The sequence below is a fragment of the Xiphophorus maculatus genome, chromosome 24 (assembly GCF_002775205.1).
Source record: "Xiphophorus maculatus strain JP 163 A chromosome 24, X_maculatus-5.0-male, whole genome shotgun sequence".
NCBI lineage: Eukaryota > Metazoa > Chordata > Actinopteri > Cyprinodontiformes > Poeciliidae > Xiphophorus > Xiphophorus maculatus.
This window is the reverse complement of record NC_036466.1, coordinates 9,922,394-9,948,431: the sequence shown is the minus strand read 5'-3', so window position 1 is coordinate 9,948,431 and position 26,038 is coordinate 9,922,394. Positions and strand designations below refer to the sequence as shown.

Sequence of the window (26,038 nt, the reverse complement as noted above, 5' to 3'; positions counted from 1 at the left end):
TGCTGGGTTGAGCAAAGCAAAGTATGAAAATATAGAAAAAAGGAGAGTTCACAAATGCTCTGGAGCAAACCCTGCAGGCCAAAACAAAATGTTTCATTCTGTGCTCGAGGTGAACGGCACAAAAAAGTGAATAATTTAGCAAGACAACAAAATGAGACGTCCATCCAACGGAGGATTTATTTTACTTGTAACGGCCCTCCTGGAAGTCATTATAAATAATTGAGAAACCTCGTCTTGTAATTGACTCGTGGATTATTTGTCAGTGCTTGCTGAGGGGTGAAAACACAAAAACATTTCTTCAATACACAAAAATACTTTAAATTAAAACTGAAAGAGGAGCTAATATCTTTCTGTTGCCGAATGGAGGGGAGGATGATGCTGCAATTTTGCTGTCGATTTGTCACGTTTGACCAGATCTGATCGAAATTAGTTTCACGTATCGTATCGACGCTTGAGGCAAATGAAGCTTTTGTTTATGCCTTGTCTAAAGCAACTAATGGGAATATTTGAGAGAGAGCTGGAGATGGGAAGGAAACCCGACATGAACGCTGTTGGTTTCCTCAGGCTCATTTCAGGTCCAATTTGCAACAGCTTGTGCTCATAGAACAGCACCAGTAATGGGTTTTTCATCTCTGGTGCTGGAAACGTACCATGTTATTTAGATAGCACACAAACCTAGTTCTCTAACCAACTAGTTGGAGAACTGCGATTTTCATTGTCGGAGTTTCATGGTGAAAATTGGATTATTTTGTTCCCGTCTTCATGTCGTCCACCCCTTTTTTTCCCTGGTGAACTTTTCACCCCATTCTGTATCGGAAACTATTGCGTGATTGGTGAGAATAACGTGGAAAAGAGCCCCACCAAGCTGGTTTTTCAGCCAGAGAGCATGATGAATAGTTTTGACCATGAGGAAGTATGACCAAAACAACTTGCTCAGTTCTGGTCCAATGCAGCAAAGGAACCTCTTTTTTTGGTTAATCATTGTTCTCAAAACTTGGAAACTCGTAATAGTCGTTCCTCTCTGTCTTGATGTTGTAAACACACGTATGCCTTTGGTTCACTAAAAGAAGTGTCTTGAAATTAGCTGGTTTTGTAAACAATCTGGACATGAAAAGTCACTGAGTGACATTGATTACGTTGTTTTGTTTTCACTTGTCATGGCATTTCAGGCATATGGAGAAGCTGGTTGCCTACATGAGCCAGAGCAGCTTTGCTCTTCAAAAACGACAGCCGGAGATGGTAACCGAATTACTTAATTGACTTTATTCAATCAGGGTTGCATCCGACGTCAAAGTGGACAGATAAAATATGAAGCCATGTTGACATTTTTACACATTTAATCTAATAAGATTGTACAATGGTGAGAAAAATACAAACCTTGCAGATTTAAGTCAATGAGCAGCAATGGTCAGGTAGCCTCTGCTCCCCGAGACTGCAGCAGCCTCAGGCAGACAAACACCAGGAACCCTACAGAGTAGCCACAAAACACGGATGCAGATCGACAGCAAAACACAGCAAACAGCAATGCCTAGGTCAGAGAGGTAGAGAGAGACACTGGGTACCAAAACATCAACCTATCCCTGCTGTGACGTACCCCGATGCATGTGGGACATTCCTGTGAACCTTATGCCATAAATAAGGAACCCCCTGACCTTCCCCATAACACACCACCAGCGTGAGCTACTAAAGTTAACCTGTGACATTGACTAAATAAATGTGTGGAGAAAAAACAGAATAAAGCTTTGGAGGAACTTCAAAAACAAAAAAATTGACAGAAGTAAGACATTTACTGCAACCAAATCCATAACCATTGCTTTGACTCGGCTGGGCAAAATCTTCGTTCTACTCCGTTGTTCTGATTATACGTCCTTCCCTGTTTAGATCAAGAAAACGTTCAACTCTTACCAACTTTCAGGACAGGTGTTGTCACAAACTTGACCAACCAATTAAAAGTAGACTTAAGAAAATATAGTTGCGGTTTTCCCACTACATTCTTTAAACTACTGTTGTAGATAAAACGCTGTTTCCTGGCTGGAGCCGATTCAAAATCAAAGTTTAAAGCACATATTAAAGTCATTGTAAAGGAAATCGATTACAAATAACAACAAATTTCCATTAAAACCTTCCTTTAAAGGAAATTTGTAGCCACAACTGGAGGCTCATTCGAATGTTTCCAGCACCCGAACATATTCATTCACTGAAAAATAATTGAAAGCAAAAACAGGCAAAAGAATAGAAATCACTCATTGTTTCCTGACTTAATTACAAAAGCACGAAGAGGGGAAGCTGTCAGGCTGAGTGTTTACAAGTAAAGCTCTCTGGGATTTCAGTTTGCCAATTGTCAGTTTGGGAGCCGAGCTCTCCGCCGCTGCCTGTAAGGCTCTCTCGGACTGCGCTTGTGCCTGCAAAATCTCTGCTGTCACCCACACGCTATTGTCATTCATGTATTTATACGCCTCTGCTGTGAAAAAGATAAAAGCTGGGTGGTGGGTGGGTGGGTAGCTGAAGGGCTCTGGGGACACGGAGTGCAACCGGATGGCATGAAAAACAAGGACCAAACTTGAAAGTGACAAGACATGACAGCGCTAAGCTGTCAGCACTCACCGTATGTAGGACAAAAAGCAGCACATCACACTGGTTCACACGAATCCTGTTATTTCTGTGCTGCTGGGGCCAACTGATGCAATTAGGGTACTACTCCATGTTGGGATGCAGTGTTAAGTTATTCACTGCAGGACAATCACATCCATATTTTGGAGTAGTAGATGAAATTCATGAATGGAAATATGAATTGTTTCCATCCAAATTTGATTTGGTAATGAGCAAATGTGACAATGTTCATAATTTAACAAGTTAAACAACAGCCAATGATTGAATCCTCTAAAATACAGTTGACTGACTCGTACCATTTGCCAAAAGAACATCTTATGCCACACAGAGAGCGTCCTGAATGTCCTCGTGTGCATATTTTAGTGACCGTGAATAATCTCTGACACCCAATATAATTGGATTCTTGGATTCTCTCTCTTTTTAAAGACTGTGCCCCCCCCAAAAAATATTCAGTTTTTCTTATCAGCTGACCAGAGCAGCATGGCTTCCCTCTCTCCAAAGTCGTCCTCTGATTGGTTAATCTCCACATTGTGATGACTCCTCCTCCTGAAGCTACACCTGAGCTGAGTCAGACAAAGAATAAACCTTATCGAGTGTGGTCAGATTTAGCTACTTTCATTAAATGTTTGTGAACAGTTAATTTTATTTTTCCTTCACTCTTAAACATGTTTATCTTCACTCAGTGACTTTTTAAAGACCATATTTTCCTCATATACAATTAGATTCTGGAGGCTGGAAATTACTGCAAGGCATTTCTCAGTTTATTGTTTCGGATATTGTTAAAGGCATAATCTGTGGCATAAAGGTTCCTAATAAACAGAACAGCTAGCTTGAAATTAGCTTTCAAGCTAGCTGTTAGTGAAACTAATAGCTTTTCAAATACAATAAAAACATGTTTTAAAATATCCTGGCAAGTAATATGTGCTCTGTTATCTGAATTACTGTCACTGTCTCATCAAAGTTTATATAGTTATGTCTGTGTAATTTAGATTTCTTAAAACTATAACATGAATATCAAAGTGAAATTTAGATAGTAAATGTCTAAATCAAAAGCTGACACTAACCTGAACCACTATAGGTTTCGTTTGAGCCTATCTTAGCAACATAACCTGTTTGTTCTACTTTTGTGGCTGTATTCTGGCTAGGTATAAAGGTTTCTCATTCCCAAGGCTGCATAAAAAAATTTGGAAATCAACTTGATTGGCCTTTAAAAACATCTAAAAGCCTCCCATGATTGGAGCAGTTTGAGTTCAGTTTTGCAAATTGAAAGTGCCCAGCAGGAAAAGGCCAGAGTAACACCTTTTCATCCAGCAAATGGGAGCTTTGAACTTAAGTAAAGCATTTGAAAACACAATACAGTGGCCACAGAGAATAACTGAGCAGAGTAAGTGAGGATGAATGCAGCACTACTTTCTGCATTTTGCTGCAGAGATGGGCCACAGTAGAACAACAGAAGGCCTAACCAGCCTTTCAGCGATGGACTATTAGAGCTTGTTGAGCTATGTTATATCCCAATAGGATTGCCTACATCAGTATTCAGTGTAGACCAGCAGCTCGACTGCAGATTTCAGTTTCATAAACAACTCTGTCTGAGCCCCATTTGTTATACAGCAGAGTGGACACTATGATACTCCCTAATTCAATTTTCTTTATTTCTCCAGGAAGTTAAACTCCGCTGGGTCTGAACATAAGATGGGGCTGCAAATACCTTAAAGTTTGCAATTTTATAAAGGTGTGTGTATTATTTCATGCTTAATTTATCAAATAAAGTCGAAACAGTAACAAAAACCAATATGGTGCAACTGGTTTCAAAACTGATCTAAATTCGAGAGATATTGTATCATTATATCATTTGAACAACTAACAAAGAAAATGCAGAAGTTTGCCGCCATAGTCCTGGTCATTCCACAACATTTAGAGAAGGATTCAAGTGGAAAGAAGCAAAACAGGAAATGGAAAATCTGGTTCTTGGTCAAACTGTCCTTAACTTCCCAGAATAACAAATCTTAAGCCCCTTTTTGCACTAGTACCTCCTCTGCTTGATTCAACTCGACTTTTAGTTTTCAGCATCTTTTTTATTTCTACTTGAAATGAAATGAGCTGAAAATGTGACGCGAGTCGACTGCATGTCATTGATTGGCTTGGGGATGTTGTAACTGGTTGAGTTATTGGAGCGAATCCATTACATGGTTTGTTGCATACAAATCCCGTCACTTTTCTGGCTGCATTTTCATGAGGACTTGCGTACATTGTGGTGGTGGAAAACGACCCAAACCTTGTAGAGTTTAGTAGAACCAAGTTCAGTTGAACTAAAATGTGTTTACCGATCCCAATTCATCACTACTAAATTACATTGGATAAACATAAATAAATGTAATACAATGTTTTAGCTCAAGTTTTTTCTGCTTTCATTTTTATTAAATTATTACTTGTCGACACAACAGCATTAGCACACCAACAACACTGTTGCACAACATTAAACAACCATTGTCTACATAATCATGGACATATACACACACATTTTCCACATCAAATATTTCATGTTTACATTTATTTCCCTTCCTGCACTTCATGTTTGATGTTAAGGTGGACTTCACACTGAATAAAACCCACAAAACTGTTTTGAAAATGGGAAGCCTTTCCGTGATCATCTCATCACATGCAGTGGATATAAAAAGTCAGCCTTTAATGTGAAAGGAGCAGACATGGTTTCATAAGTGTGTACACCATCAGAGGAATCTATTTGATTCAGTTTCAGGTTACTTAAATTCACACTTGGACCAGAAATAAAGTTTAGCTATTGAGACTTTTGATCCTTTGTAATTTCTTAGTTTCAGGTAAAAATGTCCAAATTGTACAAAAGTATTAGTAAGGAGAAGGGTACAAAAAATGCACAGTAAAGATAGTTATCAATAAATGGAGAAAATTAGAAATAACAGTAATTAAAACTGAGTGTTTGATAAAAAAAAAGGCAACACAGAAACTAGTCATAGCGCTTTTTATTCTAATTTTTCCCCTCCAACAAATAATTTTATTATATCATGGTTTTGAAATGATTGATCGTTATCTCATTTCTCTTTACAAAAACCTGGCATATTACTGTAAAGGGAGTAGACACTTTATATACACTGCATGGCCACAATATCTTGACCCCATGGACTCCATAGTGCCACAGCTCTATTGGATCCTATCAGGTTGTATCTGCCTATGAAGATCATGCCCTGCTAGCATAATGCTACAGCAAAGGCAGTCATGTCTGGTTCTTATCTTGTAATTGAATAAATCAGGTGATTTAATGTTTTACTGTAGTTCTATATACATCATGCTGGCAGCACTGCAGGTGAAAAATAGAGTGTATAGATAAAACTGGCAGAATAACATGATAAACTGTAGTAAAATAAATAAAAAACCCAGTGCAAAGACATCCTAGTCACCAATCTTTCTTCTTTTTATTTCCAACACGATCTCAACCTATAGTAACGTTCTCCCATTCTAGGGAAAAGCAACATGTTCCTTTTGTAGCTTTCTTGCTAGCACACCTAAAGTCTGTCCTTTGCAATGCCTGAAAGACCCTTTGGGATAAACTGTTCCACGCTGTGCTTGATGCTCAGATAAGACAGTAACAGAGAAAATTTAAATTGGAAAAATGAAGTTTTCAAACCTTGTGGATATTTGCAATGGAATAATACACTGCATACCTACAACATGCTAGCATATCACACATCTCGCATTGCCTGCTTGAGAAACATGACAAAGGGAAAACCTTATTCTGGGTCCTTTTTTGGACTCAGATAATTCAAAACATTTGAATTCTACCTTTTGTAGAAATGCCTTTTATGAATTTACATGCTGTCTTTAGCTCTTCTCCTTAGCTGTTCTTCTTAAGCAGACAAATAGAATCGTGCTCATACAGTAGCCTTCAGTTATTTCAACGTAATGATTCTGGGCAGCTAGGTTGCGCTCATGGATATCTGAAAGTTCAAATGATTTCTTTTAGACAATAAATTATATTATTCACTGAATGACAATGCAGTGCCTTACAAAGGTGATATTACACCTGAAACTTGAATTTTTCCTTTATGTCTTGCTAGAGGCACTAATTTTGATTAATTTTATTGGGTTTTTATATGTTTATGAACAACAGTATTGTAACAGTAATGTATTTGTCCCCTTCACACTGACACCCATAAATTAAATCTGATACAACCAATTGCCCCAAAGCTAGTATTCCTAGCTATAAATAATTTAATACAAATATAAACTTAGTTGAACATTATTGAACAAACAGCGCCATGGCCACAGGTCAAGGAGAAAGTTGCTGAGAGACATTTAAAATACGGTTAGTTTATAAAACTAGAACAGTTTTCAATATATCTCAATTACTCATTGAATCTGGTGGGATAAATACAAAAGTACTTTCTACTTTTCAGATGTTTATTTGTAAAACAAAAATGTGTACTTTTTCCTTAATGTCCAGAATTGTGCGGTAGTTTGTTTTGCTACATTGCTGTTTGCGGTTGACAGAAGCTGGAAAAGCTCAAGAGGTTTTAATACTTTGTAAGGCACAGCAGACTTTCAGAAAAAATCATGGTGTTACACAGCAATGAACTCAAAAGAAGCTAAAAGTATAATGAGAAATTTTTCTGACAAAACATTTTTCATTGGCACATTCACAACATAAAGACGATATTTATGTGTACAGTTTGTAACTTTTGTTTTAACCGAGAGAAGTTCATTCCACCAAATGAACAAGAAATCATGACAGACAAAGCTACAAGAGCACAGGCACTTGATGTTCTCTTTTTGGATGCAATAAGGCGGTTGCTGCCAATTAAAAGAGGTAAAAGAATGTCACCACGTTGAAACGGCACTTTCCACGCCTTGCTTTCTGCAATCATGCACACAGAATTTGAGCAGGACCTTTTCAGAGAGGCCTTTAAATGAGGACGTGGATATTACTCAGCTCGTGACTCACAGCATATTAGGATGAGGACTGACAAACGGAAGATTGAAAAAACATATGGTGCACTCAACGATGCCTTCTGACAGCCTCCGATACGACCACTTCACTCCCCTTCAGGCTCAGCAGGTACCAACGGAGCTGACAGTGGTGTAGCTAAACTTGGACATGGAGGTCACCATCGATGTGCCCATGGAGGTGGCGTTGATGCCGTCTTCCCCCTCTCTCCTCCGGCGCCACCAGATCCGGCGGCAAAGGCGGTTGCGGCAGCAGCAGGCGAACGTGGACAGCAGCGCCTTGCGGAAACGCGTGTTCATGAAGCAGTAAATGATGGGGTTGACACAGGCCGACGTGTAGGACAGCAGGTGGATGAAAGAGATGGGTGCTCCAGTGAGGGCGATGGCGGCGGACTTGGGGTCGAAGGCCTTCCAGGTGTTGACCGAGTACAAGGGCATCCAGCAGATGAAGAAGAGAGCTACGATCACCATCAGCATGCGGATGACTCGCCTCTTGGCTTGCAGCTTAGCCTCGGAGGTGTTGCTACGGGCACGCTCAGCTTTGTTCAGGATGGTGGTCGTTGAGGACGAGAGGGTGGGAAGCTCCACAGCAAATGATGGCTTTTTGGAAACCTGGATGTAGCAGCCATCGTCATCCTCACTTGGCCCTGCCGTAGCCCTGCCTACACCATTCTTCTGGCCTATGAAGGAACCGGGTACACTGTCAGATTGGGACACTTTTACATAGGTAAAGCAAACAAAGTATAGGCATTTAATAGACATATCACTGATACTTAAGAATACACTCAAATCAAGTGGCAAAGGTTCAAGAACTGCCAATACTTTTTGGTGATACGTTTGAACAGTGGCATTTTGACAAGAAGGGCTGTTCGTCTTATAATCGGTGGGTCGCCAGTTTGCTTCCTGCTCTGTCCGCCTTTGTCGTGTCCTTGGGCAAGACATTTTACCTGCCTCGTCTGCTGGTCAGGACCAATGGCGCAAAATGGCCACTTCTGTAGCTTTCCATCATCAGTTTGTGAATATATGTGTGAATGGGAATGACTGATTTCATTGTGAAGCGTCTTTGAGAAGTGTTGAAAAGTGCAATATAAGTCTGATTTCATTTCATGAAGTGCTTTTCAAGACTTTAAAGCTTTTAGTTTTTCTGCTTCAGCCTCATGGAATAGTTGCATTCAGAGCTTAAACTTAAACATTAGTGTCTGTACGTGTATTTAAGACCATGATAGATAGATCCCATCACTTTTAAGTTGTAAAGTGCAATTGTTTTACTTGGGGCCTTTTGCATTAGTTTTTTTTGTAAATCTATGTTTATTGTGACTATGTGTGGTAACTGAGGCCAGGTCTCTCTTGTAAAAGAGAGCTTTTAATCTCAATGAGACAAACCTGGTGAAATAATGTTTATTAATATTATTAAGTAACAAGATGGACAGTAGAGGTTGTTGCAAAGTTATACGTGATCATTTATCTTTTATAAGTTATAGTGGAAAAGCATTTTTCTGGGAAGAAAAAGCTGAAAGCTACCATGTGTTACAATTTGTAGGATTGGTTTTAATCCGAGGAAGTGGTCCTACTCCCAATTATACCCAAGGACACTGCCATGAATAAAGACTGAGCTCAAATGTCATTCAAGAGGAACAATCCAGACACAATCTGCTGAAGATCTGTGGATTTTTCTGCTTGATGTAGCACCATGTAGCTCGGTGACAAGGCAACAATGATCAAATGTGGGTTTTTATTTAATGTGTGGCTAATAAAACGCAATGTAATTTATAACTTGTTTTATTGTTCTTCAGTGGAACCATAAAATGTTTTGAAAAGAAAAAAAGCTGAAAATGGTGAAGCTATAAAACATTGTTATGACTGCAAAATGGTAAATTGCTCGTAACTTCTTGGACAGCTCCAATCACTATATATCAGTACCTGAGACAATTTTTAGTGGAAGCGCTCCACTGGAGGACGACCTATTGGACTCGAAACTGTGGTGGAGGTTGGCGAGAAGGAAGGCCAAAATCAGGGGGGCTGAATACAAATTTACATCATATTTTTTAGATATGTTTGTAAGAAAATGTGACTTTTTTTTCTCATTCGCAATCGCATAAAAGAAAAGTCCAATAAAATACATTGAAGTTTGTGGTTGTAACATGTCAAATTTTGGAATAAGATATACGTTTAGGTGCTTTTTAAAACACGTAATACGGTTTTATTAATTGTGTATTTCAGGGTGGTTATCAGGAAGGAATGTCAGATGTTTCAGATGGAATGTTAGTCATTGTCTGCTTCATAAAAGAGTAAGAAGTGTGACCCTGGTGGTTATTTTTTGCTGCCTGCCACAGCCTTGACGAACTCACTGCTGTCTAGTTTATGTTGAAGCTGATTATCCTGACACATAGAGCAAGTATAATTCGCCAGACGAGACTCTGTTTCAGCTTTTCCAGACAGGATTATCCTTTTGCTCCTGCGTGAGATAGCGCTCCAGTGTGGCTTGGCATTAGGAAGACAGAGAGGAAGGGCAATTTTGGATGTCACAGGTGCAAAATCTATGGGTGTTCAAAAAATATGTCAGTCTCTGCTTGAGGCAAAATTAACAAGAATCCCATTGTACGTCAGTAAAAAACTTAGGTAAATCCTTTCATCTCTTCCTCTAACACAGCTAATCAGAGTAAATCTGGTTAGTGAAATCAACAGGAACAAGGAGCTTTTTGAAGGTCAGAGTGGATTTGTGACGAATCTCACCAGCGGTCTCTTTGTTCTGGCTCAGTTCAAACTGAATGCCTCGGTACAGCTCCCTGGAGATCAGACCGTAGGCTATAATCATCACCACGCCCGGGATGAAGAACAGAATAAACAGCAGCAGAACATACCTGCAAAAGAGAGAGACACATGGCACAGAGCTGAACAAGTTGGATGTGAACCTAAAGTTTTCTCAGCTAGCCTAAACACCTCAGAGCGTGTGTTGCACAGCCATGCTGGAGGCTGTCCAGATGGCTCCAAACTGCTCTCTGAGAGCACTGCGGCACACACTCCATCCTATTAAGATGTTTACTTACAGCACAGGGGGCGTTCCTGCTGATGCAACATTTTTATGTATCAACATATTTCACTACAGCTTCAGTGGGAGATATTTACGAAGCAGATTGATTGCATAAGAATCCCCGCTTGTCAGTAGTTAGGACCGTCTTTTCTTTCCCGAACGCCACATGGAGATGAGAGTGACATTAGTAAAAACCCAACTCTTGTGTTCTGTGTTTTTCTATTTAGCCAGTTGTTAAATATGACACCAAATCTAAGTCCAGCATATCGGAGCGCATCAATTTCAGAACCACAATGGGTAATTTATCAGCTGTCATTTAGTTTTGAGGTTCTGCTGACGTTTCGGAGGAACATTTACAGTCGTTTCTAATCTCATCAGAGCTCAGCCACGAAAAGTTTATGTTACTTTTAGTAATATCCAGATCCGGCGCCGTGCAAGTTTCAGACCCCTTGAAATTCTCCATGTTCTGTCACATTACAACCATAGACTATTGGCTTAAAACTAATTTAATAATTTTTTTTTCTTGGATTTTATTTCAATCATCCATTTGGTGAATTGTACAACATTTTTGTTATTGTTTAATTACGAGAATATAGTCATAATATTAGCAGAATAAAGACGCAAAAATAAAATAACATCTAAAAATTACAAGAAAGGGTTATATAAAGTTATCAAGATATGACGGTAGCACCTCTGTCTGTGTAGTTCTTCTTTCTAAATAGATACATCCAGCATTCTCTGATCATGAATCGCATTTGTTTCTACAAATACAGGCCCATTAAGTTTAGCTAATATATCAGGGAAACTGGAAAGGTGTTGCACTAATAGGATAAAAAAAGGATGGTCAGCTGCCACTTTGATCAATAATAATAGCCTTTGGTCACATGCAGAGGATCCCCTTCTTTATGAAGGATGTCCGCCTTGCAGATCAGTCAGCACATAAAAGCGGCACCAAAGAAGAAGAGGCTGTGTTTCATTCACTGTGATATTCTAATGTCTTCCTGGGCAGCACTAAGAACTCTTATTCATTTCTAGTTTAAAGAGAAAACTTCAAAGTATTCCATCAGCTAGCTGTTTGATAATGTGAAATATCTTTTAGACAAAAACCTCCTGGGACTCAAGTGGGTGCAAAAACTATATTTATATTTATATAAAACATACATATGTGTGTGTGTTTTTAGTCTAAATGTAGAGAGACTGCTGGATGTGAAGCAGGGGAATAGATGGAGAGAAAAACAAACCTATTGAATATTAATAGATATCTGACTGTTCCCACAGCACCCAAAAGCTACGTGATTATCAACCAGCAGAGTTGTGTTTTGGTTTAAACTAATCAGCAAAGGGAAAAAAAGAATTTACATGTGTTATTCATCTGCTTTACATAATGATAATTTCCCCACCTGCAAAGACTGCAAAGGTGAACTGAGCTCATCACGGCACAACACAAACTAAAACATCTAGAAAACTCCTATTGCTACTGTACATGAAACTTGATAACTGTTAACTTAATTTTAACACATCTTTTCCTCCTCCATATAAAACACATTTACCCTTGGAAACATTGTTTTATGTTTTGATACTACAATATGTGAGCAGTATAAAATCCAATTTGAGATCCTTAGGGCTTATATGACTTAGGAAATATATGAAATACTTTAAAATGTGCAGAGTGGTCTAGACTCTAGACATGGAAGGCTTCCCAGTGTGTTTCACTGGTAGAAATCATATTGTGTGGAAATTGGGTAGTGAAATGCGTTTCACATGTGCTAGAAATTGTAGTGACATTTTTCACATGCGATAACAATGTGATATAGTTACACGTGCTTCACATGTGAAAATGATATTGTAGACTATGTTTCTCTTGTGAAAAAGAATAATAAAATGTGTTTCATATGTGGAAATGATATCGTAGTGTGAAATCTTTCACATGTGAAAGCTATGTAATAGCTATGTTACATGTGTTTCTCATGTGAACATGATATTGTGTAGTGAAACAGGTTTCACTTAACTATAATGTAGAGACATGTTTCACATGTGAAAGCTATGCAATATGTTATATGTGTTTCTCATGTGAACATGATGTTGTGGAGTGAAACTGGTTTCACTTAACTATAATGTAGAAACATGTTTCACATGTGAAAGCTATATAGCAGTGAAATGTGTTACGCATGTTGAAAATTAAATCATGCAGTGACGTGAAACTTTTCCACAGGGAAAACATATTTTTGCTTCTTTGCCATTTTGCTATAATTATTTTCAACCGAGGAACAAAGTGCTGTAGTTATTTTCACATGTGGATCATGTTTTTACGACGTCACATTATCGTTTAGTACCATCCATCCGGGTGCGATAAACATGTGAACGTAGCATTTTATTCTGTAAGTGTTCCTGCTTCAGTAACTCTCTTGATGTGAAAAACCTGTCTGCTGAAGTAATTTTAAAGACAGCGATGTTACCTAGATTTGAGATGCATTTATTCTGTCATAACCTTATTCATCTTTATCCTTCACCTCACCAACCAGACTAATTATTTCTTCCACTTCTTGAAGTTCGGAGGCCTGATAAGCGGCTACAACACAAAAGCCTGTCGAGAGAAGTAGAGTGTTTTGCTGTGGTCTGCTTTGCTCCTGATTGTGTTACCCCTGAAGGTCCAACGTTCCTTACGTCTGGATCTCAGAGGTCTATGACTGTAGATGCTCAAACGTATTGTGATTCTGTTTCTGTATTAATCCAGGCCTGCAGAATCTCCCAAGCAACAAAGCAGCTTTTACTGGTCCACAGGGGGGGGGGTTGCTGATGAATTGAAGGCTTTTCTCACACAGAGAAGCTCCTACTGCAACAGCAGTAATTGTTTCTCTCCTGACCTTTTCCAGAAATGTTACTCTTCCTCAGCAAAATGTAGGAAGTAGATGGCAATTACATTCATTTTAAAATGACAAGGAAATTGTAATAGTGAGAGAAAAAAACATTAGTATCTTGATCACTTTTATCGTTTTTAGTGCCATCCATTCTGGATATTAAAAAGAAAAGTTTCTGGTTCCAATTTATCTTTGAGAACAACCATTCAAACTTGTACAACTTTCATCAGTCTAAAATGTCAATAATGTAAGAACCTTTTCAGAAATATTGCAGAAGCCTTCCAATGTCCTCACATTTATACCGGCTTGAGAACAAAAAGGTGCAAAATAACACAGCAATTAAGATTGTGCAGGTGCAAAAAGTGAGTTAATTATTGGTTGCAGTTAAACATCTGATTTAGAAATTAAAGCACCTGCTTTAGATGATGTGTTAACAGAACATGGATGCAGCATCCAGAGTGTTCTTAAAGAGTTAAGACCTTTTTCTAAGAGTTAGATTCCCAGAGAAAACCCAAATACATCATATTTGTGTTTTATTGTGGCCCAGTCAAAGCCCAGAACTAAATTCTACTGAGAATGCTTCTCTGTATTGCTCTATCGCATTAAAATACATCGAATGTACGGGAAAAAATAAGTGAATGTATCCTTTTTTTAGGGCACTGTATTCTCATAAATTAGATAAAAATATACATTTTTAAAACTGTGATGCTGTTGGGGCTTAATGTAGTTACGGTTTCTAAATGCATAAATCATCTATCTGCAGATCTAATAAAAAACACTCTATAGATAAATTATCTGTCTCCACAAACCAGTTTCTGTGCTGCGTTTAGATCATTTGTTACACAGCTGCAGATTTGAGTCAAAGTCATTTATCCATCACAGCTCTGTTTGGATTAAAGGAAGATTTAAGACTACTATTTATTTTTAAAATTTCCCCTCGAACAGCACCAGTGGCATCATATTCACATTGATGATCACATGATGAGAGCTACCATCAGTCAGCTGCCCATCTGCTTTCTTCAATCTGCAGCATCTGGCAACAGGAAATCAAACTGAGACTGGCTCGCAGTAGTAGTCAGGCATCAGGTCACCAGCTCCAGCTGTGGGTTAGCCCTGCCAGCGGCTCATGCATCACTCCGCCTCAAAGCCACCTATTTCACAAAGACTCAAGGATGTAATTCACTGTGACACTTTCTGGAGTGACTCTCCTTTTTCTGGTTCCTACCGTTCACAGTTATGGCAACAGATTAAGGAGCTGTTTGCTGCAGTAGAGCAACTAGGTGATAGGAATCAGGTACACAATTCTTCTGTTGTAAACATGCCAGATTACCAAGCTAATTTTATTATTAGACAAATAAAAAGCATTTTTTTTAAATGAGGCTTTTATTTATTTGTGGGAAAAGCTATCCAAAACAACCTGACATTATTATTAAATCATTAACTGACTATGTTTGTTTTTGGAGAGTTTAGTTAAATTTCACTAGTCTCAACCAGTCCAAAATTGGTAAAATCAAGAAATCACTTCAATAAAACCTGTCTGACAGCATTAATTAGGCTAAAAAAATCTGAAAAGCAACCAATCTAAGAAAAAAATCAAACAATTGAAAAACAATCGTTTTTAGCTTTTAAATATTAAATATTTTAAAGCTAAAAGATCTTACAAACTACAAATTAAAAAGCAAATTCAAACAATTAATCAGTCTAGAAAGGTTTGCAAAACCATTTGTAAGAATTTGATACTCAAATTGAAGGATTTGGAGAGGTCTAGTCAAAGTCCAAACTTAAAACCAATTGAGATTCTGTGGATATGACCTTAAACTGTTTGTTCATACTATAAAACCTCAGATTTTAACCTAAGTTAAAAGAATTATACAAAGAGAAATCCAAAACCTAAAACAAACACTATTTTGGATTGCTTTTTTTCCTCAGAAAATTAAGAAATCACTTGAAATTGTCTTTTTGTATTCCCTCAGGTTGTCTAATCTAAAATGTAGTTTGATCTTATTTGTAAAGGTGGTAAAAAAAAAAGAAAAACTGCGTCATTCTGTATGGAGGAAATACATTTTCACACCAGACTCTATGAAGTTCCTTGTCTTTTTCTTAAACTGGGAAGCTGAAATGGGTGAACAGTAATTTGTCAAACTCGCCGTGTCGGCACAAGTCACCAACAGTTTGAGCAGGAAAGCTGAGCGTAATTACCAAAATGAGCTGATCAGCTTTCAACTTCTTTTCCCAAACGTGTGCAATCAGGAGAAAGTCATCTGATTGCACCATTCTGAAGACAAAGCTACCGGCAACACACATGCAAATGACATCATTTGACTGAATTTCAACTTTTTCTCCACATATTTGGAGGCAGAAAAAAGGAAACAATATTTCACAAGCTTTCATCAACGTTTCCCTGCTGAGGTTAAAGAGACAAATCTACCTAATGATTGTTGAGTAATTGCAATCTTTCTGATTTCCTGCTCTCACCAGGTCTGCTCCGCTTGCTCACTGGGCCAGTCCAGGCGGCACATGTTCCCCACCGTCCCGTTGCCCTTGGGGAAGGACTTGAGGACGCTGAAGACGGGGTAGGGCACCATGACGAGCAGCGACACCACCCAGGTGGCGGCGATGACGCGGTAGGCGTGGGAGCGGGTCTGCCAGGCGCGGGACTTGAGCGGGTTACAGATGGCGCTGTACCGCTCGATGGCGATGGCCACCAGGCTGAACGTTGAGATGCTGACAGAGACGCCTGCAGGTAGGAAAGAGGAGGTTAGCACTCTTTACCTTTTTCTTTTTTTGTTTAAATTTGCAAATTTCATTGAAATTATTTTATTTCAAACTTCACTTCAGATAGTAAGTTATTCATTTAATGCCATCGATAAGTTATCTTATGCAAAAGAAGTCCATAACAAGATAAATGTTAATGTAGCCAAGAGGATAAAATGGTCCAGTTCGTCACATCTGAATAATATGGATGTCTGGAGAGAAAATGTTCCATATTTATATGAATTAATGCCAGGTTCATTCTCTGTTATGTGAGTCTCATATTGCTGCAAATGGTCTTTGTCTTCTGCATATAAATTGTAAAAAATAAATCCCAGTAACTGTTTAACATACAGAGTAGAAAAGCTCATATCACACATTTTAATAGTTTCTCACTGATTCAGCCCAACAGCTCAGCTAATGAATACACCCATTCAATAACCATGATAGCAAAAAATAACAAGGTCATCCTGACAATACACACAAAGACACATGATGTAGAAACATTTATATACAGTTAGAGCTGAATAAAAAGACAAAAGCTAATTTTTTATCTCACTGTCAAAGTTAAGTCAGTCCAGACCTTTCTTGGTTTAGCTTGGATAGAATTACCCAAATTATTTCTCTTTGCTGAATCCTAGAAAACATATTTTAGAAAGTTTGTTTGGTAACTTTATTTGGTCAGTATCAGGCATAATTGTCTTTTAAAATGTATGAATTGGGTCAAAGGTTTTGGGTTTCCTCCCAAAAACTCTTCTTAATAGTTAGCTGGAGTTCTGGCCCATTCCTCCTGACAGAACTGGTAGAACTCAGATTTGTTGGCCAGATAGATCTACTCACACCGTTTCAGTAGGACTGAGATCAGGGCTTTGTGGTGGCCACACCAAAACATTGACTTTGTAACCACTTTGGTTGTATGCTTAGGATTATTCTGCATTTTAACTTTTAACTTCCTGGATCAAATCTTTCATATTTATACATAATGTCCTTTCTTCATGATGGCATCTATTTTATGAAGTGCACCAGTTCCTCCTGCATCAAAACAGCACCATCCCCTTTTGGTGCTGGCGATCCAACAAACACTTCAATGTTAGTGTCATCAGACCACAGGATATGTCTCTAAAAGTCAAGATCTTTGTCCCTGTGTGCATTTCATGTTTCTTTTGGAGTAATGTTGGTACAGGACAGTTTCACTGAAGATAATGACACTGTCTTACCAGCTTCACCCAGTGTCCAAAGAAGGTCTTTGGTCAATCTGCACATTTTGGACCACAAGACAGGACCTCCTTCCTGTGCAATTATAGACATGATGGTTGGACATTCCCATCATGTCTATACTTGCATAAAATAGTTTTAACAGATGAATGTGATATCTTCAATCATTGGTAAAATGTTTCCAATGATGGCCTAGATTTCTAGATTTCTCTTCCTGATATCTTAGCTGATTTCTTTTGGCTTTCCCATAACAAAGTGTTCTTGGTGTGGCTTCAAAATACATCCAATTAACTCAAATGTCTCACTTAACCAATCAGAGATTTCCAAAGTCGTCATACTCTGGGCTTTCTCACATTGTTTAAAGAGACAGTGATCATTCTGTATAACAGATTTGGGATTTCCCCTAACTACCATCTGTGTTTTACTTTATTGTTACGTTTGGCTCTTCTAACCCCTCAGGATAATAACTTGCTCTTTTCCTGAGAACTGCAGTGTTTCCTAAGGAGCATAGAGTCTGGTCATTAGAGTAGTTCTCTTTGCACCAAAACAAGCAGCCAGCTGAGGCTTTTCTGTGAGGCACTGACAGTGAACTAAATTAGCCCATAAAAGGGACAAGAAACCAAACCAATCAATTACTGAGCCCTTCAAACCAAAATAAGGCTTTAAAAAAATCTTAACAAATGTAATGAATGTTATATAAACCCCTGTGATGTCAACTAAGCACATTTGTTCAATTATATCCTCCATCACCACTACAATATATATTTTAATTGAATGTACATCACTTTTTGTCCTCTCAATAAAGATGTGACATGTTCAGAGACAATCCAAGGCCAAGCTGGATTTGCATGAATGAATATGGATGACGTGCAGTGGAGTGGGGGAGTAAACCCAGCCTGTGTTCTGAGTGAGTCAAGGCGAGACAAATAGCATTAGCATGCCCATACCTGTGTGACAAAAACAGCAACTAAGAGCAAGCACTTAATCCTGGATCTGCCAAGAAATAAATTCACAACATTGATCTGCTATCGATACGAGAAGCTGCAGCTTTGATTGAAGAACACAGAGATCGAGGAAAATCCCAGCTGCATCTTAATAAACCAGATTATTATTGAAATGTTAATTTGTTACAGTAAATCAATTTAAAAAATGAAACTCATTTAGATTGAATGCACACTGAGTGGCCTATTTCAACCATTTATGAAAATGAATTTAGATGATTATGGTCCACAGCTAATGAAAACCTCAAATATTTTTTTGCTGAAAGTTTGAATATTACATAAGACAAATGCAAAAAATAATCATGTTGTGTGGCCTGGAAAATGATGTGGATTTGTCTTAATGTTTACAGAATGCTGTTAGTGGAAAGTTTAATGGAAGAAAAAAATATGGGTTCAACAAAGGGTGCTAAAGCAACATGATAAAGCAAAAATAATGCATTTTAAATTATGTACTATTAAAGGGGCAGTTTTAATTTCCAGGCACATAGTGACATTTTATAGCACAACCAAGTAACCATGTTACCTTCAGTTGTTATAAAAATGCCACATATATGAAATATGACTTAAAATAAATTTGACTTTGTAATTTAGTGCCTTGAAATTGGGTCTCTGTCACTTTAAAAACTCCTGATCTTTCTGAAACTCCGCCTTCAGGAAGTCATCACAACATGGCTCCTCTATTAACCCTTTAACAAAGTTTTCACCAACGTTTCACTGACAAGTAGCTCCTATAATGAGCTCAGCAGTTCCAACAAATGTTTGCTAATTGCTGCTGGCTAGTCTGAAGGAGCTGAGTGGAGGAGGAGATGCCTCTTGAAGGCGGGGCTAGGTCCACTCAGGCGTTTTGCACAGCTGAGTGGTTGCCATGGAAATGAAAGGATTTCTCAAACATTCATGAAAGAATCAAGGCAACACTCCAGGTATTTTTATAACATGATGTAAAGTTCTAAAAAGTTAATTTGGTATAATACTGTCCCATTAAAATGTGTAATTGATTAATACTTTCCTAAAAACAATCTTAAATGCAGCTTAAATTAAACCACCTTGCAATAAATATTGCTATCAAAAGCTACACTGTTCACATGAAGAGTGTCAACTGCAATATCGCAGCAACAGTACCCACAACACAGAGGCGCAAAAGAACGGGAACACGCTTAATGACATGCGATGTGAAGTCTGACAGAAGCAAAGATCAGCTTTTATATCTTATTCATGCAGCTGAACAAAAGCAGCACTACTCAAGAACAAAGAGAACATCAGCGGCTCAGAAAGACGTCTGAACACCAGTTCTGTTCCCGGAGAAGTCGGAACATTCTCCGCGGTGCATTATTAAAACCGTTCAGCTCTCAGAGAGGGGTTTTAGAAACCTGACAGGCTACTACAATGGATCAAACCGAAACCACCACCCACTGTCGCACTGAGATGAAGAGGAAGACGTAGACGCTGCAGCGTACTGTTGCACCTTCATTAACTTTGCACTGGGATTTTCAAACTGCTGCGATAAGAAAACCTATTAAAGTTTGGTGATAATTCAGCCGAGAGAGACGCACCAGGCGAAGCTCACATCATAAACGGGAAAAGGAAGTTTAGTTTTTAGAAAACCAAAGTTTTGGAAGTGATCTAGCTGCTGTGCTTTCTTTACAGATTTCATACAAAGTAAAGCACAACAATCATTATCAAATTATCCCTGCAGAATTGAGCAGACCAGCCAAAGTCCAGACTTAAATTTGACTGAGGAAGAAATCTCAAATTGCATTAGCATAGTTTGAATAGGTGTAGGCTTGACTTAATTATTCATCAGATCTTAAACCTGTTGATCATCTGCAGGATGTGCTGGACAAACACATTGGATCCTTAGACAACCAGAAAGCTTCCAGGACTTAAAGGATCTGCAGGGGAAAACTCGGTTCCACACACAGCAGACCTTCAGGAGATTTAGTGGCTCTAATGTTAGCTAGCTGGCTAATCTGTGTTTTAATCCCAAATATACAGTTCTTAGTTTTACCAAAAATATGTTTAAATCTTGCATGTAGACACAAAACCTGGTGATTTTAACCTTTCCAGACTAAACGTGTCTGCGATAATCCAGCCAAATTTGCAGTACCGTAACTCTGCCACACTTTACGCTATCTGAAAAATGCCAACGGTTTCTGAAAATAGAGATGTTGCGCTTTCCAGCCAATATCGGGTTATTACGGTAATTTCACCTCCGCCGTAGCAGGGAGTGAAATTAATCTGATGAGACACTATTTTAATTGACGGTAAATTGCGAAAATAACTTGCTTGATTTTGAAAGTTCCAGTTGTTATGGATAAATGGGCAAATACATATTTACTCACAGGACATTTAAAGAACTGCGTACAATTAAAACAAATAAAAATGTCCAGGCAGAGATTTGAAACTTGGGTTTCAAAGGATTAAACTGAAGAGATCTCCGGACGTAATGCGTGTTCATCAGAAAGAGTTTTTATCTTTTTTTCTTCATGGTCTGCAGGACTCAGCATGAACCTCCAACGCCAAACCTGAGCAGGAACCAGTGAGCGACCGCTGCACACAGCTGGTCAACTGGGGTGGCCACATCCAGCATCCAGGTCCGGCTCAGCAGAAGGAGGTGGGTGGGTGGCACAATGCGCACACACAGATCTGATCAGGCGCTGAGACAGTCTGACACAATAAGTCACTGAAGCCCACACACACAGGAGGTACAGAGGGGGCTCCTTTGTTGATGCTGGAGGGCGAATACGCTCAGCTGCATCTCTGGGTCAAATACAAGGGAGAAACTGCTGAAATGTGGTACTTTTCTTGAGGAAATAATGAAGAACTGGTCCAATAATTATTAATAACAATAATTGAAATGTTTATTTCTCTAAAAACCACAACAGAAAGCAGTTACAACAGTTAATCAGAAAATGTAAACATAGCCAATAAAAGATTATTTAAAGTCTGAAATGCTATTTTTATGGACAGGTTAAGATCTACAGTATGTAATCATAACAAGGAGAAACTGGAAAAATCCACAATTCTGGACGAAACATTTTTCCAGAAGTTATTGCGATAAACGATTATTTTGTCATTTTGAGGTTATAATTGTAATGGCAGAATAATGCACAAATACGTTCTCAAAGATCAATAAACTTTAAATCATAAGAAACATTTAACATTTTAAATACCCAAAACAACAAATAATTATAAAGTCTTTGTAAAGAAAATCGTCCTTTAAAAAAGGGCTAGTTGAAACTGAAAGACTCTTATTATCTAGTTTTTGGTAGAAAGAGAAAAAGGAAAGGGAAAAATAACGCAAATTGAAATGATTGAGCTCGTTGGTTATTGAAGCAGAGTGGACTTATTGATGGAATGTTTAGTGGAAGGAGAAAGTAAGGTAGACATAAACAAAGGGGGTTGAACCAAAAGGAGCCCATACATTTCTGTATTGAAAATTCATAAAGAATTTCTAATAAAGTAAATTTCAGGTGTAATATATTTTTTAATATATAATTGCTAAAATATATTAAGAGTTATCTACTAATACAACATCACTCTATTAAAAAAAATCTGAAATCTGTTTTTAAGTTTCTCATGTCAGCAGAATCTCAAACCAGCTTTTCCAGCAGCCAGAGTTAGAATAAAAGACATTGTTGACATTTTTAACATGTTTTCATGCTAGTAATGAGCAAAATCTTTCACAAAGAAATTCAAAACTTGTATCCTTTCACCTGCATGTCAGATCATATCCAAATGTCATCTGTCAAAGTTCTTTTCTTGGAGACGAAATGAGGCAATTTAATCTTCATCACCCACAGGCACATGAAGTGCATGAGAAATCAGGAAACATAATGAAGGCAAAAGCCGCAGAATGAGGAGTGAGCTCATTTCCATTGTCAGACTCAAGTGGGGTACCGGATACTTCAGTGATTTAAATTGATGTTGCCGACCTGAGCCCACATTCATCAACCCTTTCACCGTCTCAGCCCCGTAGCACTCAGACGCCTGTTACATCAGGAGCCACCAAGGGACGGCACTGATCTCAAATCAGATTTGTTTGACTCCTAGAGAGGAAATATTAAGCCGAAGCTAGGCGTAGTCATTTGCTGAACATTATTGTTGCAGTTTTGGGTGTACGTTGCCCTTTTCACATTTTGACACAAACTTTGTAATAGAAAGAAGAGACAAAAAAAATACTTATTTTTTAAAGCCAACATGACGTATTATGTAAAGTTGACTTTTTTTTAGCTTTAAATCATACTATGTTATTCCCTTGTCAAATAAAATACCTGGAGTGTTCCCTTGATTCTTCCATGCATGAAGAGAAATCTTTTAATCTCCATGGCAACCATTTAGTTGTTCTAACGCCTTGGTGGACCTAGCTCTGCCTTTGAGGCGTAGCTCCTCCTCCTCAGAGCTGCAGTTTCCAAGCTTCTGCCTCACAGAGATCCCCTCCCCCACTCTGCTCCTTCAAACTAGCCAGCAGCAATTAGCAAACACCTGCTGGAGCTGCGCATCTCATTGCATGAGATGCTTCACGGTGCAACTCTGGTAAAAACATCATTAAATGATTAATAGAGGAGAGATGTAGTGATGACTTCCTGAATATGGAGTTCTTAAAGAGACAGACACAATTTCAAAACGTTAAAGTTACATTTCTTTTTAGCCATATTTGATATATATGCAGCATTTTTATAACAATTGAATGTAACTTTATTGTTGTGTAAAATAATCATATGTAGCAACATGTTCCGGAACAAAGTGTATTACTCGTTTTATTGTTTTATTTGTAAAATTGTGTCATTTTCATGTCTCGCTCTACTTTGACTTGATGTGTGTAACAAAAAAAACAACAAAATGTGGAAAATGTTTAAAATGCATACAGCAAGGCACTGTATGCATTGTTTATCGATGTCTGCATAGATTAAACATGAATTTTAATTTAAAAAGCATTCTTGGGAACAGAAACACATGAATGTTGCTTCCTAAGTCTAATGCCAGTCATCTCCTCCATATCGCTGCTGCTACATTTTCTCCAGTAACATTAAGCAGAGCGGACACTCTTCCATCTTACATGTCTCCTGAGTCTTTGTTATTGGCTCCCTAAAGCCGTCCTGGTGGAGTTTTCTGACAGGAGTGCTGATCAAAGAGTGGCGGTGAGACTCATCTCTGAGGAGATTCTGACCACACTGCCTTTTAGTTAATCACCAGTCCACTAACCAGCCCGATTTTCTCTTTCTATTTGAAAAAGTGGTCGGTTTAATCCCTTTCTTGTGAGTCTTCTGATAAGAAGCTTTTGAGGGAACCTGAAGTTTCTTGGTCTTGGTTCCCTCGGTAGATCTCCACCTGGGAGGAAAGCTTTACTTTAGCCCAATTACCTGCTATCTGTCATGTAATGCTCTGCTGAATGTTGCTTTAAAATACGCCTAAAGGCATAAAAAAGTGGATTTAGGTTCCTGGATGTAGCAGCCGGATCAGTAAATGGCGTTGCCAGAAGCCATGTTTAACCCAAACTCCGGAGCTTTTGTGAGCTGCACCCTGGAGGCGGGAGCTACAAAACAGGGCCCGTAAGTTGATTAGTAACTGCATGATGCGAGCAGCAACAAAAACAAAAACAAGGATACATAGACGTGGTTGAAAAGGGAGGGACGTGCAATATTACAGCATCAATCTAATTACTGCCAGCAAAACGCTACGGCCCAATCGCTCATGTGAATTATCGAGGCACACCCAATGAATGGATTCCAGCTCCAATGGTAGGGGAAAGGCTGAAGGATGTTGGTGTGTAATGTGTGTTTTAACAGATCATTTCTCAAAGAGTTGATGAGTTTGTGGAGCCGCTTTGCCACAAAATCAATCCAAGACGATCCTCACATTGATCCTTCGTATTGATCAGCTTCGACTGAAAGAAGGCCTTTCCCACGCAGGACGTTTAATGGCTTTTTGACGGATAAGCTGTTGCTAACGTTGGGAAGGTCATATTTCATTTCAGTGATTCTAGTTGATGGTTCTGCGCCTCAGCAACGCATTGATCTTCAGTGAAATGAGACGACAGACAGATCCAGGAAGAAAAATCCAGAACAATAAGAGAAACTTGGAGAAAGTTTCACAGAAATTCGAGTAATTTTGAAATGGGAAGTGAGAACGCCATTAGTGAGGCGCTGGCAAGTGTTCATGAATAAAATGTCCTTTTGCTGGTCGTCTAATGGAGCTTTTCAAAGGCGGATGTTGGACACTTTCCCTCTGGCTTTTACTTTTATAAGTTCAGAAGGAAGAAATTTTAAATTGGAGAAGATATGGTCAGACATCTGGTAACTACTTCTGCTGTAATCACCTCGACTGAGTGGCATTTGTTGGCTACTTTAAGATTTTTCAATCTCAAAAAATTTAAGTAAATGAGTATTTACTTTTCAATTCACATTGCCGATCTTAATGGTAGATGCATATTCTTTGGTGACATTTGACCATTTTTTGAATTACATGTTGAATCGCATGTTTTTAAAATGTGGATTTAACTGTAGTAAAAATTTGTTAATTTTAGTAGTTTTTTGGGCATTTTTATCCAAAGTAGCACTACCAGTCAGAGGAAATCCTGGTCATAACTCACAGCTTGAAGTAAGTCCAGCACGGCTGTGGTTAAGTAACTTTTATTATTTAATATAGCCTGCAGTCCTGGCTGAAAGACAGAGAATAAAATGATACAAAAAGCGAAAAATTGTATTTAGAGCCTGAGAAAGCTGGGACCTGCTACCACCCTCCATCTTATCACAGTTCAGAGAGCCCAGTAATTGAAAAGGAGATTCGGCTAGCGTGTCCTCACAGATGGTGCATCACATTTCTGAGACAATAATAGGATTGTGAACCTCGCCATTCAATACCTCCCCTCAACCATTGAAGGCTCAAAGTGAGGAGACGAAGTTTCGCAGCGGATCTCAGCCTCTTGTGCCTCAGTCTGAGTCAGGCCTCACGTGGCACCTTAACTCTGGCCTGATGGGAGCCAGCTCATCGCTAAGTCACACTCCTGAAGACGTGTGACTGTTTGAGCACTTTTACAGAGACTGTGAGGCTTTGAAAAGGAGGGGAAATGAGACCCAGAGAAAAGGCTTGATGGAAGACGGGCTCCTTTTGGATGCAGAGCCATTTTCAGACAGGATTTTTAAGCTGGAGCCGATGGTGGAATGAGCTGCCATCTTAAGAAAGGTCAGATTTCTGAATTCAATTATTGTATTACGTCGATATCAACCTGATTTCCCGGTTGATGCACAATATTGGTAAAACTATATATTAGTGCTTTGCGTACCCTAACCGCAAACATTGATGGATTTTATTCTCTGTCCTTTTTACTCTGAACAAAAAAGAGCCCCTCTGAAATAATTATGCCCTGTAATAAATCTCACATTACTGTTCCAAATGCCTCGCAAGTTTCCCTTCTTTTATTCTTGAGTCCCCCAAAATGTATGTGCACGCCACTGTCAACCAAACGAAGCGGCACACTAAAGAAGTTCGTAAAACATATCCTCTTTAGTGTTTGGCACAGCAAACATGTTCAATAAGTTGCTTTGATCAGAGCAAAACCACAATTTTTGGGCAACATTGAAACTGTTGAAGACAAG

The 26,038-nt window shown here is 38.6% G+C and overlaps 1 protein-coding gene across 1 annotated transcript in view; it reads right to left on the bottom strand.

Moving 5' to 3' along the window:
• Positions 1-5,006: 5,006 nt before the first annotated feature.
• Positions 5,007-26,038, bottom strand: part of LOC102231199 (cholecystokinin receptor-like) — a 35,443-nt gene continuing 14,411 nt past the window's right edge. The window contains exons 3-5 of the mRNA XM_005810197.3: positions 15,952-16,213; positions 10,321-10,448; positions 5,007-8,267 (exon numbers count right to left, since the gene is read on the bottom strand). Coding sequence (XP_005810254.2) covers positions 7,693-8,267; positions 10,321-10,448; positions 15,952-16,213 — 965 coding nt within the window. The 3' untranslated portion in view covers positions 5,007-7,692. The remainder of the gene's footprint in view (positions 8,268-10,320; positions 10,449-15,951; positions 16,214-26,038) is intronic.